Here is a 14490-nt window from a genome sequence, read left to right as displayed (position 1 = left end):
TGGCCACCATGATTTTTTCCCTATACACCAAATCTTTTCCCAGACAATAGCCATTCTACAAGCTCGCAATGCATGTGAGCTTGTAGATCTGTTGTTTTCGTCGAATATTCACCCATTATGACATTCCAAGGATGAATGGAAGGAAGCCAGGGTTCATGTGGTTAAGTGCATCTCCAAGAAACCTGACATGACACACAGACACACACAGAATAAAACACTTTAGACAGCATTAACAATGTAAGAAATATCTAATCCTTTTATTACATTCAACAGAAATACAGTACACTGAAATTGCACATATTCACCAGATATAGCAGCATTCTGACTGGCAAGTAGACTAATCAATAGGCACATTAAAAAAAAACATTTAAATAAGAAACACATGTTCAAATGTGTTTTGGTGGCCATTTTCTGAGACATTCAAATTTCACTGAAGCAGTTAATTTACACACCTTGTAAAACACAGATTCTACATGGCTAAAAACATACCTTTCGCTGCCAGTGACTCATGATTTTACCGGCAGGAGAAGACCGTATGAAAGGTCAAAAGCAAATGGCAGTTAAAGAGGGCTTCATGTCAGTGATTCACGGCGGTCCAGTGCTAAACCACAGAGCGGTGCTCGCCACACACGTACATGGCACTCGGCTGGATGCGCCGCTTCGTGTTACCCGGCAGCTGAGGAAGGAACTTGAAGTATTTGGGCATCAGGTCGAGGCAGGCGTCACGGAACTTCTTGATCCGCCAGTAGTAGATGAGGGGGTTGAGGGCCGACTTGAGGTAGCACAGCCAGAGGAGCCAGGTGCTGATTTGGAAAAAGGTGTCCCTGCGGTAGAAGTCGCGGCTGAACGTGCTCACCAGGCTGTACGCGGCGAAGGGCGCCCAGCACACCGTGAACACGGAGAAGAGGATGAGGATGGTGGTGAAGGCACGCGTCTTGAAGCTCATGTCTATGTTCATCTGGAAGGGCTTCTGCAGGCTCATCAGGCCCAGCTTGCTGGCCTGGCTCAGGCAGATGCTGTCCGAGTGGCTGTGGATGCGGATGGCGTTGTGGCGAATGGTGTTCAGTATCCCCATGAAGGTGTACAGCATGACCATGAAGGGCGTGAAGAAGAAGACCAGCATCAGGATCAACACGTAGGCGTGGTAGCCCCGCTCCTCGCTGAAGCCGAACACGCACTGCGGGGCTCTGGACGGGATGTGAAGGGAGGGGTAACCGATGGACAGCGGGAAGGAGAAGACGAACGAGAGTCCCCAGGTTATCACGATGAGCACCTTGGCTCTGTGCGGGCTCAGCTTGTCCTGCTTCTGCACGATGATGAGGAAACGATCGATGCTGATGATGAGCAGGATGGCCACGCCCTCCATCACGAAGAGCCAGAAGAGCATCGCCGACACGCGGCAGAAAACGTCCCCGAAGATCCAGCGGGTGGTCACCACGGTGACCAGGGCGAAGGGCATGTTGAGCACGGCCAGCATCATGTCGGCGAACGCCAGGCTGGCGAGCAGGATGTTGATGGCCGAGCGCATGGCCGACCTCTGGTACACCATCAGGCACACCACCACGTTCCCCAGGAGGGCCACCAACAGGATGACGACCATGACGGCACAGAGGAACACCCGGAGCGGCAGGCTGACGCCGTGCTGCAGGCTGCCCGGGGTAGCTTCCGCCACAGTTGGGACCAGCTCTAGCGGCGCCCGGTAGCCATGGGAGGAATTTGCCATGGAGATATTTACCAAGGAAATGTCCTCCATGGCCCCCGCAGCCGTTACGCCCTCCGGGAGATGCGGGTGCTCGGAAAGGTTCAGCAGCCCCGTGACGAGGCAGCAGAGGCTGGCATTGATCTCCCCTCCTGCCTTGGGTAGGGGGAGGTCAGTGGAGTGGACCATTCTTCCCCAGCCTGGAGATTGGACATTGTCGACTGGGCGTTCTCAGCCCTGACACAGCACCTCCAGTGTCTGGGACGTTCTGGTCACACACACCCGCATCTTCACAGATCTGAAAGCCTGGAGACACAAGCACAGATAAGGGTAAGAGCATGGTAAGGGTAAATTCTAATTCCTTTTGTCACCCCAATAAAGTGGATAACACTCAACTCATTCATGATGATGAGAATCAATATATCAATGGCATTTTAGAAAGGAGACCAAAGGAGGTAATATAATATTCTTCCCATCAAAATCACATTAGTGTTGTAATGAATGAGACAGCGAGCACATAATCAACTCAGAGTTAGATATATGAAAAGGGCCTATGGCCATGCCTACAACTCCCCAAATTAACTCTAAATTAACTTAGTCTCTCTCTAAAATGAGAAGGGAACTACCATCATAAAGTTGAATGTCACATTAGGTTTTTACCTCACAGCCTGTTCAGACAGAACGAGTGAAGCATAGATTTAATTCTCCATGCATAATGGTGGTTCAATGTGATAAAGAACATCATTTAGACGGTAAAAGTGTTTCAGATGAGTTAGTGTGGTTTAGATTAACAATAATAAAGGAGCTAGTAGTCCCCCTTCCCCCAACCAGAATATGATCATTCATTGTACTGTTTATTTCAAAGGGTAGTGAATAATAACTAGGCTGTTATGAAAAAGCACAAGCCTAAAACGATGAATCCATAAATATGTCTGAGCAGTATGCTGCTGCTTTACTTCCTGCAAGCCAGTCATGTCGACCAACATGCAGTGCTCAACCAGGAACAACTCAATACAGCAATAAAAAGAAAACCCTTATCGCTTGTATAAACATTGGGCGCTGTTATTTCAGGACAGCTGGTATAATTTACAATGGCTCAGCAGCATGTCAAATAATAAAATATGTTTACCATTGCTTTTCTGCACAACACAAAGGTTTTGAAAGAGCTCCATCTCATCCTTTATACATGATACATTTTCCACGAAATGTGCATCCACTTTCCCCCTAAATCTGTCACTTTCATTTCTATTATTAGTTACACAATGTGGACATGAAACTAATACAATTACAATAAGGCAAAGTACCGTGCCAAGTGATCAAAGGCTTGAGTGTGTCGCAATTACCCACAGCTTTGTTAAGCAGGACCTTGTTAATGAGAACAAATATGAAAACAGAGCCATTCCCGTTCTACATCCTGCTTCTCCAACTAAGCATCCTACATATGGCCTATTTGATATTTTCTAGAGAGGATATTTTGTCATGGGGTGCAGCAGAGCAGACAAAATGTACTATTAGTATTGAACACTGTTCCACATCAGCAATGCTTGCTGCTCTTTGCAGGCAGTGACCTAAAATATTAAAATAGCTCCTTCAACCTCTGAGCAATCAAGTACACCTGCAGCGAAATGGATGCTTGGATACCCAGGGTTCTCGAAGACCGGGGATCACTCAAGTAGGCTATATAGACAGCACAATCTCAAATGGAAAATTGCAGAGAAACCAATTAAATCTATGAAACATTTTCAGCCACATAGCCTTGAATTCAGATAAATTGTTATCACTGAAAAGGTTTCGTCTTTTAAGTCAATAATAGCATGTTGTTGAGAACATCTAGTGGTATATGGCATTAATCCATTGAGACCTGCCAATTCTACATCTCCTAAATCTCAACAGTATTCTGAAAAACGTATGTTTCTATATCAGTGGTGCTCAATCTTTTTCATGTCAAGGCCCCCCAAAATGATATGTATTTGGCCGCAGACCCCCATCAAAATATTTTGTTCCAGAGACCCCCAGAAGCAAAGATTTGAGTTAAAAATGTTTAACCCAGCTTTAGAAAAATATATATTCAAAGATTTGCACACATTTTCACGATTTTTCAAAAATAGCAGATCTACAAGCTCGTAGCGCGGCACCGCTCGGTGCCGCGCTATGAGCTTGTATATCTGCTATTTTTGAATAGCCCAAAGTGTAAAATAATGCTTTTTAGCTCAAATTTAAAAATGAGGTCTTAATGGCATTAATAACATGCCAAAATTGTACATGATGTCTTCATGGCTATTTCAAGTAGCTTCAAACCTTGACAACACAAACATGTAAAGAAACCATTTATGGTGGTAGTTTGACACAAATCTAGTACCAGGAGACTTGAACTCATCCTGTTGTGCCAATGCTGCAAAGCTGTGCCCACCATTGAAGACATAGCTGGCATCACTAAAAAGAGGCCAACGTTCATCCATATGGTCCAAGGAACCCCAAAACATACGTGTTTCTGAGTTATGTGTGTGCTGTATAAAATAATATATTAATCACCCTTAGGTGAAATTAATTAATTCTGCAGACTTAAAAACATTGTTTTAGTTTATGGCCTAATTGCTGCACTGGCATTTTGGCCCTTGTGCCCTCAAACAGGGGTCCGTCAAATATGGGGAATGATGGGGAACATAAGCCAAAAATAGCAGATCTACAAGCTGACAACGCCTCGCAAAAAAAGTACAGAGCCAACCATCAAGTTGACTAAATATAGAGAGGTTTAAAAAGTGAACTGGCTGAAAATACATATTAACGTGAATCCAACATATTAATAGAAAAGATAATGTAGTAGCCTATGTCTATGAAGCCATCTATGACATCTATGAATGAATACATTTAATCTGCAACACAAGTTTATACAATATGTAGTGGGGGTCCCTGCTTCATCTCTCTCTCTCAGCTAAGGGGTCCTTGGTCTACTCTAAAATTATGACATTCCAGGCCTGGGTAGAAGACAGCTTCTCTCCACCACTCTTCTAGAGCAGTGGTTTTCAACCCTTTTCAAGTCAAGGACCCCCAAATTGACACTTATTAGCCCGCGGACCCCCATTTGAAAAGATATGCCAGGGACCCCCTCATAAGACAATATTTTCACGGCTCTAGCAGTGATTCTCAACCATTTTAATTTCAAGGACCCCGAGTTTGACATGCATTAAGGCTACCGACACCCATTTAATAAAATTTCTATCTCTGGGACCCCAATTTGTATTGTAAAATCAATGTTAATTTAACTCAGAGTGTACAAATGGAACCAAATGGACCCTTAGGGTCCATTTGGTTCTATTTGTACACTCTCAGAGTTACAGAGCCATAAGGGTCCATTTGGTTCCTAACTATCTACTATTTAGCTGGGGACCACCTGGAACCCCTTCAAGGACCACTGGTGGTCCCTGGACCACTGGTTGAGAACCACTGTTCTAGAGCACTGGTATTGATGTTGATCAGAACAGGGTAATAATAATATACATCAGCACGTATCATGCAACAGAAACACGCATTACTAGTACTAGTCTGTAGGTCGTCTATACTTAATCAAAACGTAATACTTGATTTAAATCGATAGTGTTATGGATGGACCAAATCTAGCAAATGTTAAGGTATTGACTAACTTGTTCATAAGGATGTCTTTAGTAAAAAGACTGGGTGGTAAAATGATATTAAGATGTGCATCAACTGTTATAAATAATCTAGTGGTTTTTTTTTGACAGCCAGTGCAGAATTGAACACTGAGAGGGATTGGCGATCTGCTGCTGTTAAATTGTGGCTGTGATCACAGCCTGCATGTCACAAAAACACCCATCCATTCAACAGTTGTTTCACAGCGGAATGTCATTTTTATCACCCCATTTGTTTTGTGCTGGCAGCTGCAGACGAGACAACATCACGGACATCCGTATGAATGATCAAGTCAGCACCTTTACATTTGCAATAATAAAATATATAATAATATCAAAATATGTAAATATGCCTATGCAAATATTGTAAAATATCTGAGCTGTCAATAAAAAAATAAAGACGTTGGAAAATGCATATATTAGCAGACAGTCGTGATTGATATGCGTGAGATTTCAAAGTTATATTGATCATTGTAAACACCTTTGCCAAACGTTGATGTTTTTTTCATAGTGTTTTTCTACTAGCTTTGGATCAAGACTAGTATCATAGATGTATTTTTTATCGATTTTGATATTTTTAGATCTAGCAAATATACAAGCTATGATCTGCTATAAAAAAAACAAAATCAATAAAAAATACATCTATGATAGTCTTGATCCAAGGCTATTTTCCTACCAAATCAAATGGTTGAAAGGATAGAATACCCACTGGCCCTTATGAAGCCCAGAGAGACTTCACATCTCTATTGACACAACGTCGTTGTTGATGGACAACACTGCATTCATTTACACACTTCAATACAATGTATCGATCGCAAGTTATATTGACTTCAAATGACTCCATTATTACCTTCATTCTCCCACCACACGAAGCATGCAGCTGCTATGTATCCAGATGAATCCGATACTAAGTATCCAGTTGAATCAGAACCTATGCATCCAGATGAATCACATACTAATATATATCCAGATGAATCCTATGGATACTATGTATCCAGATCAATCGGCTACAGTCTGTCTGTCTGTCTGTCTGTCTCAGTCCTTCAAACGGTTCATCTCGTCTCCCTCTTTGTGATCATGTGGTGGTCGGATCTTTGATCTCACTTGATATTATTAGAATAAGTTACCTGTTCTTCGATCACAATTTAAAGATAAATATAGACACGACAGTGCGACAATAATGGGCGATGTTCCCTCCTCCCACACAACAACTGAAAACCGTGAAGAGAGATCCGCACATTTATCTTCACTCTCGCTTTTGTTTCCAACTGGAGCCAGAGGAAAAAATGATTGTTTTACCCTCCGCGTGCGTTTTATTTTACCCCAAATAAATCACATCATCTGCTCGGTTTATTAACACATTAATTCACCGTTCCCTTCCGTCGTTAGTTAGTCACTAGATGAGAGCAGTCCATCCCCTCCAGTGAGATGTTCGATGCAACATATATCAGCCTTATTATTAATACACTACACTTACAAACTACAATCAGTGTTGCCAGGTGTTGCGAGATAAATAAGCAACCGGGTCTATGAAAACAAGCCCAAAAGAAGCGACCTAGGCCACATGAGCACTTTATACCACATGTTATATGCACAGGCTATTTGAAAATAGCAGATCTATAAGCTCACTGCTATTTAAAAAATATATATATATATATATTTTTTTTTCCTAAAAGCATTTCACTGGCACAACATATTTTCAGATATGGGTCCGTGGACAAATACATATTCATGTGGGAGCTCTTGACATGAAAATCTGAGAACCACTGGTTTAAACATTAGGAAACAAAATGCAACTAAACTTTAGAAACAAGCCCAAAAAAACGCACCCACCAATATTTACAAGCGACTTTACAGGAAAACAAGCCAAAGTCGCTTATAATAAGCGGACATGGCAACACTGACTACCATGTCTCTTTGGTCTTGTCCATGGAGACTGACACCTCCACCAGCCAGTAGTGTGGACAGGAACGGCCCCTCGGATACACCCCCTTTACGTCCTCCAATAGGAATGCCCAAATGCGTAAGAGGGGGAGTGGCTTTTCTTTTGGTAGAAAGAAAGGATTTTTTTTTGCACACGTGCGGGAGGGACACAAATCTAATGTTTTACTGAAACAATTAATCTAGGTTTTATCAGAAGCTCATTAAGACCATGAGGCCGATTCTTCAAATGCCTTCTAAATCAGTAGTCCTCAAACTTTTCCGTGCCAAGGACCCCCAAAATGATATGTATTTGGCCCAAGACCCCCATCTGAAAATGTTTTGTGCCAGGGACCCCCAGGGGAGATTTGTGTTGTGACTAGAGTCCCTATTTTGGCCATGTCATATAGACGGGTTTCCGAGCGACGTCATCACAGAGCAGAATGCGCAATCTGCGCATGCCTGGGGGTGGAAGGCGCGTTCGAAAATACAGCCCTGAGCGGCAGTGAGCGCACTGGCCAATACAAACTAATAGGCGAGTGTGCTCGGTGCGTAATTTCCAAACGCACCCTAGCTTCCCCCCGCAGCTGCGTGGTCATATTCCTCTCAATGTTTACTAACAGGAAACCTGTCTATAGGCCAACATTATCCAAAAATGTCTAAATCTTTTACATTTAGCAGATCTACAAGCTCACAACACACCAGACCTTGTAGATCTGCTATTTTCACTATTTGTTGTACAATGAAGTATCCAGTGGTTATAACCACTTAAACCCTCTAACTAACTCAGTGGTTCTCAAAGTGGTGTCTGCCCCCAGGGGTCCTTGAGGGGGTTCCCAGCCAAATCTGTTAATACATTTTAACGCATTTATCCATATTTTATAAAATAGCAGATGTACAAGCTCACAGCTCATGCTGCACTGTGAGCTTGTACATCTGCTATCTTTGTAACATTTTTGAAAAATCTTGAAAGTGTTTGAAGAACTTTGAAAAATGTAGCATTTTTTAACACAAATCTTCTCTTTTGGGGGTCCCTGGTACAAAACATTTTCAGATGGGGGTCCGCGGCCAAATATATATCAATTTGGGGGTCCTTGGCACAAACTTGAGAACCACTGCTCTAACTGGGCTTGAGTTGGATCTGTACTTGGATCCCTTCACCAAAAATAGCCAATCTACCAGCTCATGTGCAAACGACGAGTTGTGAGCTTGTAGATTGTCTAGTTCTGGCTGATTTTCTCCCCAGAATATGAATGCTGGTGGTTAAGGTTCATTTTGTTGTGTACTTTATTAACATAAGGTACAGTTATTGTTGTGCAAAATCTGCAGCAGAACAAAGACGTTAGTTAATTGGCTGACTAATTCAAGTAGCCAACATAGGATTGGCATTACTGAGACTCAGTTTTGATATTGCAGCAATGAACAATAGCATCATCTCTACCACATGAGGACCTACACATTATAGACAACATGAGTTGCATTTCATTTTAAATCATCTCATGCTGAAGATTAGAACATAGACATGGTGAACCAGCTGAAAGTATGTGGAAAACAATGGCTAAAATAAAAGTTTATTGTGTGCGTATATGCAGCAAATTGAGGCAATTGTCATAAGACAATCGTTACAATCTTAAAAGTCATTGCTTTTGATATGACTTTCCGTATGTTTTAACCTGAAAGGCGTATTCACTGCGCATTTCTTTGGGCCCATCAGGTATACATTAATATCAATTACAACCAATGTGGTCTCCTTTTATCATGTATATCACATCTATGTGATATCCATGGTAAAAGACCACCACATTTTCAGGACAAGCATTTCTAGGTCAGAGCAAACTGGAACTGGAGTAATATAGTTTCAATACAATTGACCATTTAGGAATTTAGCAGACACCCTTATCCAGAGCAACTTACAATAAGAGTAAGCATGAGCTCTAGAGTCAACAAACTATTTACATAATAAATAAATCATAACTATTTGACTGATGAAGATGTCCTATTGCTCAATGTATGCTCCATCATACGACCGTGTGATGCACCCAAAATAGCCAATCTACAAGCTCACAACGCGTCACATCCACAATGCATTGTGAGCTTGTAGATCGGCTATTTTCGGCGCAAGACACCGCCATATGGACGGGAGTACAAATCAGGCTTAAAGAGCCTTTAACTGCTTCACTTTCTCCGTCTTTGGCGGGATGATTTTGACTTCAAAGGGGATAAAGAAATCCAGAAGGGCTTTTGTGTCTTTCATGGTAAGGGAATACTCCTGTGCGATCTTCTCGGGGGTCCATGTTTGTGGCTCCCGCTTGTGACTCGCAAGGACTTTGAGAGCCTCCACGATGGACAGTTTGCCTTTAGGAACGTCTGTAATGTCAACAAGGCCGTAGGGGTCCCCGGGTAAGCTGTACTTCAGTGCTCTGCGCTCTTCTTTCGGCTCTGTTAATTCCTTTGGTGGCTGTGAAGAAACAGTGGTGACTATTAAAGAGTGATATATTGTTTTGTTAAAATAAGTGTTAAATAGCTATATATTCTCATTGCAATCATTGCCATATTATAGAGTGTTTCTTCAGTAACGTTGTTCTCCCCATCTTTCCAGCTCTTTAGTAAACAGAAAATATATTTTCAGGTCGGGATACCAATTTTATCCAATCAGGTGCAGTGGAGAGCAGGGAGACCCCTGCTCTCCACTGCACCGACGCCGGCCGCGGTAAGCGATGGAAAGTGTCTGTGGCCGAAAATCTGAATGGGCGGTGTGCACGCTGTCGTGTCGGGTCGTAAGTTGTAGGGAAGCGCCGAAAGCAGACCGAACTTGCTTGGTCGGCCTTCGACTGTCGGGCTGGCGGAGAGGAGGTAGATCTTTCTGGTTGGCTGCAAGGAGAGGTAGCTCTCCGTAGTGCTTGCGGATTATTTTGTCTGAATACAGTGCATATCTATGGTATAAATATTGCTACTGCTGCATGTGTTCTCAAAATGCAGACACTAAAAGTGTGGGACGGTGCATGTGTGTGGCTCGTCATATTCAAACACCAGCTGTCAGTTGTCAGATTTTCTCTGAAACGAAACTAAGCGTATATGCCACATCTTTAACTTATCAATATCATTAGAACTTACTGCTGCTTTTCTTTAAAGGCGAAAAAGGTCTGTAAAATCACTGAAGCAACCGGTGGTATTCTATAGGTTTCACTTGAGTTGTGTTTTATCATTGCAAACCCAAGTGCTCATTCTCCAAATGACCGTGTGCGCATTGCGCTGCCGCTTGCTGTAGGCACGCAGTGCCTAATTAACATTAGGCCTGAATACAAAATATATAGCCTACACCAAAATAGTCTAAATACAGATATCCTTGTGCCCATGCCCTAAGCACCCTGCAGAGCAGTAGTTATCTTTATAATTTCTCAAATGATTTAAGCATGTACATGTTCATGTGTTTGTTGATGAAAGAGACATCAAGCCATAGGCTATTTTTAGCCGTCTGTCGGTGTCGGCTCTCAGGTGCATTGAGCAACGTTTTTTCACACCTTCCAACCTACTGATCTCCCGACTTCATTCGACTGCCAGTCTATAAGTAGTCTGATTGGTGGAGAGCTACCTTTATAGAACAAACACTCAATGATTAGAATATAGAGCTTTAACCTTTTAACAAAAACCTTTTGTTTTAACCGATCAAAGTATAAAGTATGAAAATACTAAATGTAAAAGCACCTTAAAAAAACAAAAGAATTACCTGTGTTTTAGTTAATGTAAGTACAATTCATCCCATTGCTTGGAATTTTGGTGGCAAAACAAAAGGTGATTGTAATAAAATAGCAGATGATTACCCTTAAATGCAACCCACACCACTCTGAGCTGTGGCATTGTCCCAGACACAGATTGTATAGCAACACATGACCCAATGTGCACACACATGCATCTTGTGCTCATTTCTGGATAAAGGAGATCAGGTCATTTTGTCAGCTAATGATTTTAGGCCCATTTTAAGTCAGATTAATAAGCTACATGTTTACAGTATGTGGGCTCACTGGGCTGGGGCAGACACCTCAGGAAAACTAATGTTGAGAGATGTTTATGTCATACTGTAGGTCAGGGGTCAGGGACCCCTAGGGGGTCCTCAGAGTTACTAAAGGGGGATATCTTTGTGTGAATGGATATTTGTTTTTACATTAACCACTTGGAACCCTAGCATCCTTTTTCTGACTGGAACATTAGCCGAAAGTAACAGATCTACAGTACAAGCTCACAACGCCTCGCGCTGCAAGGCGTTGTGAGCTTGTAGATCGGCTATTTTTGGCAAAGGTTTGGTGTAGAGGGGGAGAAAAGAGCAGACCCAAGTACAAGTTTTCCAAGTATTGAGGGTGGTTAACCGTCTGAAATATTCAACATAAACTGATGATCGTGCTGTCAAACAAGTCTATGAAGCTCTCTATGAAATCTATGAAAAAGTTTGATCTGCAACACAATGTTATAAAATATTTAGTGGGGGTCCCTGCTTCATCTCTCTCAGCTAAGGGGTAGTTGGACTGAAAAACGCTGTTTGGTTGTTTGGTGTAATCCAGTTTTAATCATAAAGTATACGGGAGTTAACAAACCATTCACACATTAGCCCTATAGGCCGTTGGTTCTCAAAGTGGGGTCCGGGGACCCCCAGTGGTCCTTGGGGGAGTTCCAAGTGGTCCCCAGCTAAATGATGGATAGTTAGGAACCAAATGGACCCTTATGGGTCTGTAACTAAGAGAGTGTACAAATGGAACCAAATGGACCCTAACGGGTCCATTTGGTTCCATTTGTACACTCTCAGAGTTAAATTAACACTGATTTTACTATATAAATTGGGGTCCCAGATATAGATATGCCATTATATGGGGGTCCGTAGCCTAATGCATGTCAAACTGGGGGTCCTTGAAATTAAAATGGTTGAAAATCCCTGCAAGAGCCATAAAAGTCTTCTCTTATGGGGGTCCCTGAGACATATCTTTTGAAATGGGGGTCCGCGGGCTAATAAGTGTCAATTTGGGGGTCCTTGACACGAAAAAGTTTGAGAACCACTGCTATAGGCTGATATGATTCCATATAGCATCACACACATCACCCAAATCTGACCTCTGCCTCTGGATCCTTTGACTCCACGTACACAGACCTCAGGAGCGACAGCAGAGGGTTGTTCTTCTGGTGGATTGCATCACTCACCTCCAGAGCTACAAGAAAGAAAACACCAGGTTTGACACAAAATGCTGAATGTTTCACAACAAGTCTGACATGGATGGGAGATAGGTGGGCAGTGCACTAGGCTAGGGATATCTGAGCACCTCGATGCAAAATGACTATTTTGTCCAAAATGTTAAAACAAAATTAAATATTAGAAAAATGGTCTTAAGTAATGTAAAGTATACATGATGTGAACATGCACGGTACATCATTATCAGACTTCATTGTATTTCTTCAGCTTTGTTTATGCCCCAACATGACTGGATGTACAGGTTTTGTAGCAATTGTAGAAATATTAGACCTTGATTGTCGAATGTTAAAGCATGTTCTAATCATGTATACTTTACTTTACTTAACATTTTGGGGAAAACATAGACAATTTAATTTAACACAGAGGTGCCCAGTCTTCCTTGGTGCCCACCTATCCTGTTACCCTTGAATGTGGATCTAACCCGAGCTGACCCCAGACATATGACTCAGACCTGACAGCCTCACCTTCACTGCTCTGAGCCTCAGGGTGTACGTGAACAGGGTGTCGTGGTGCTGGTTCTGGCTTCTGCTTGGAGATTTCACGGTGGACTCGGTTCTCTAGGTTAAAGTTCCTAAACACCCGCGATATTCGTGCTCCCATGTTGGTCATCTTACACAAAACTGCACGAACAATAAAGGTTATACAATACAAAATGCATACGGCAAGCGAGAGAGCCCAGATGTAAGAGTCAAACTGACATCCTACAGCGACGCCTTGCGTTTGGAAAACTATTCCTGGACCGTTACATGTAGTAGGTATGTGTGGCCAGCAGATGGCAGTATTGTTGATCTATTGCCAGCAGTGGCCTGCAACATGTAGAATTGATTATCTACATTGCTTCTCAAAGTGGGGTCCGGGGACCCCCAGGGGTCCTTGGGGGCTAAATTAGTTAATATAGCGTCACTATCATTTTATTAACCTCTTAACCATATTTTATAATGGTATTAAAATAGCAGATATACAACATAGCGCATCACTTCGCTCTAGCTTGTAGATTTGCTATTTTTTGTAGAAACATGAACATTTGTGGAAAGTTTTCTGGAGGTCCCTGCCCCCTTGCACAAAACATTTTCCGATGGGGGTCTGTAGCCAAATATCATTTTTGGGGGTCCTTGACATGAAAAGGTTAATTGCAAAGACCTCCATAACTCCAAGAGTCAGAGTTACAGACCTGTAAGGCAGGGTGAGGGTCCATTTGGAACCCCCTCAAGGAACACTGAGGGTCCCTGGACCCTACTTTGAGAACCACCGTTCTAATCTACTATTAATCATAAGATATTGGGCCTCAGGCCCTGGCATGCGTGAGGTTTGCCACCAAAATATGAAATAATGATATTATTATTATTACTTAGTCCGGCCATAATTTAGGCGTAGCATTATTATTACATCTGTAGTCTCTGAGCTGTTTTATGGAGGTTCAGTTTCAGTGTGTCCACAGTGGGCTGGACAGTTTCAGTCAAGTCACCTTTACATAAGTGAAAGTTGTGGAGCACATCTGGTACTGATTTAATCCACCAGTCAAAGCAGGATTTCTAAGATAAATGAAAATACCCCTCAATACAACCATATATAGGTTATTTGTGATACGAGAAGAGAAGAGAAGAGAAGCCTGTATTGACTTCCAGGGGGAAATTCAGGTGTCATAGTAGCAACACTGAGTGAAACACGGGAACAGTTGAGAGCCTATACAAAATAAATACATACAAATAAACATATCTCTGCTGTCCGGCAGGAACCAGTTAACTACAAAATGTCCATTTTTCAGGAAATTACAAAAACAAAACAGAAATGGAGTTAGGTTTTGTTCATCATTGATAAGAACAGCTGAATGGACCTCCAAGCTCACAATGAGGTTGGAGGTCAAAAGGTGGTGGAGCCTGGTGTCATCAAAACCAGCTAATTCCACCCCCCTTTGGTGGAGTTAGCTGGTTTAGCAGAAAGTTTGAGGATCCAATGGAGTCAGCTGGTTTTGTCAGATTCACTTTTTA

The 14490-nt window shown here is 42.4% G+C and overlaps 2 protein-coding genes across 3 annotated transcripts; both read right to left on the bottom strand.

The window, feature by feature from the left end:
- Positions 1-258: 258 nt before the first annotated feature.
- Positions 259-6792, bottom strand: gpr63 (G protein-coupled receptor 63). The gene is made up of 2 exons (XM_084082796.1): positions 6197-6792; positions 259-2005 (listed from the first exon to the last, which is right to left on the bottom strand). Exon 2 carries the CDS (start codon positions 1886-1888, stop codon positions 602-604), a length of 1287 nt encoding a protein of 428 aa, XP_083938922.1. The 5' UTR covers positions 1889-2005; positions 6197-6792; the 3' UTR covers positions 259-601.
- Positions 6793-8737: 1945 nt separating this feature from the next.
- ndufaf4 (NADH:ubiquinone oxidoreductase complex assembly factor 4) lies at positions 8738-13133 on the bottom strand. Of its 2 annotated transcripts, none has more exons than XM_084082730.1 (3): positions 12967-13133; positions 12367-12461; positions 8738-9724 (listed from the first exon to the last, which is right to left on the bottom strand). In XM_084082730.1, exons 1-3 carry the CDS (start codon positions 13109-13111, stop codon positions 9422-9424), a joined length of 543 nt encoding a protein of 180 aa, XP_083938856.1. In that variant the 5' UTR covers positions 13112-13133; the 3' UTR covers positions 8738-9421. The 2 variants fall into 2 exon arrangements, with proteins under 2 accessions (XP_083938856.1, XP_083938857.1); XM_084082731.1 differs by having other exon boundaries at positions 12973-13133.
- Between the last annotated feature and the right edge of the window lie 1357 nt (positions 13134-14490).

This window comes from Gymnoscopelus microlampas (genome assembly GCF_963454915.1).
Source record: "Gymnoscopelus microlampas genome assembly, chromosome: 16".
NCBI classification, from domain to species: domain Eukaryota; kingdom Metazoa; phylum Chordata; class Actinopteri; order Myctophiformes; family Myctophidae; genus Gymnoscopelus; species Gymnoscopelus microlampas.
Note: the sequence above shows the minus strand (reverse complement) of the source record. Positions and strands in the feature narration are given on the sequence as shown.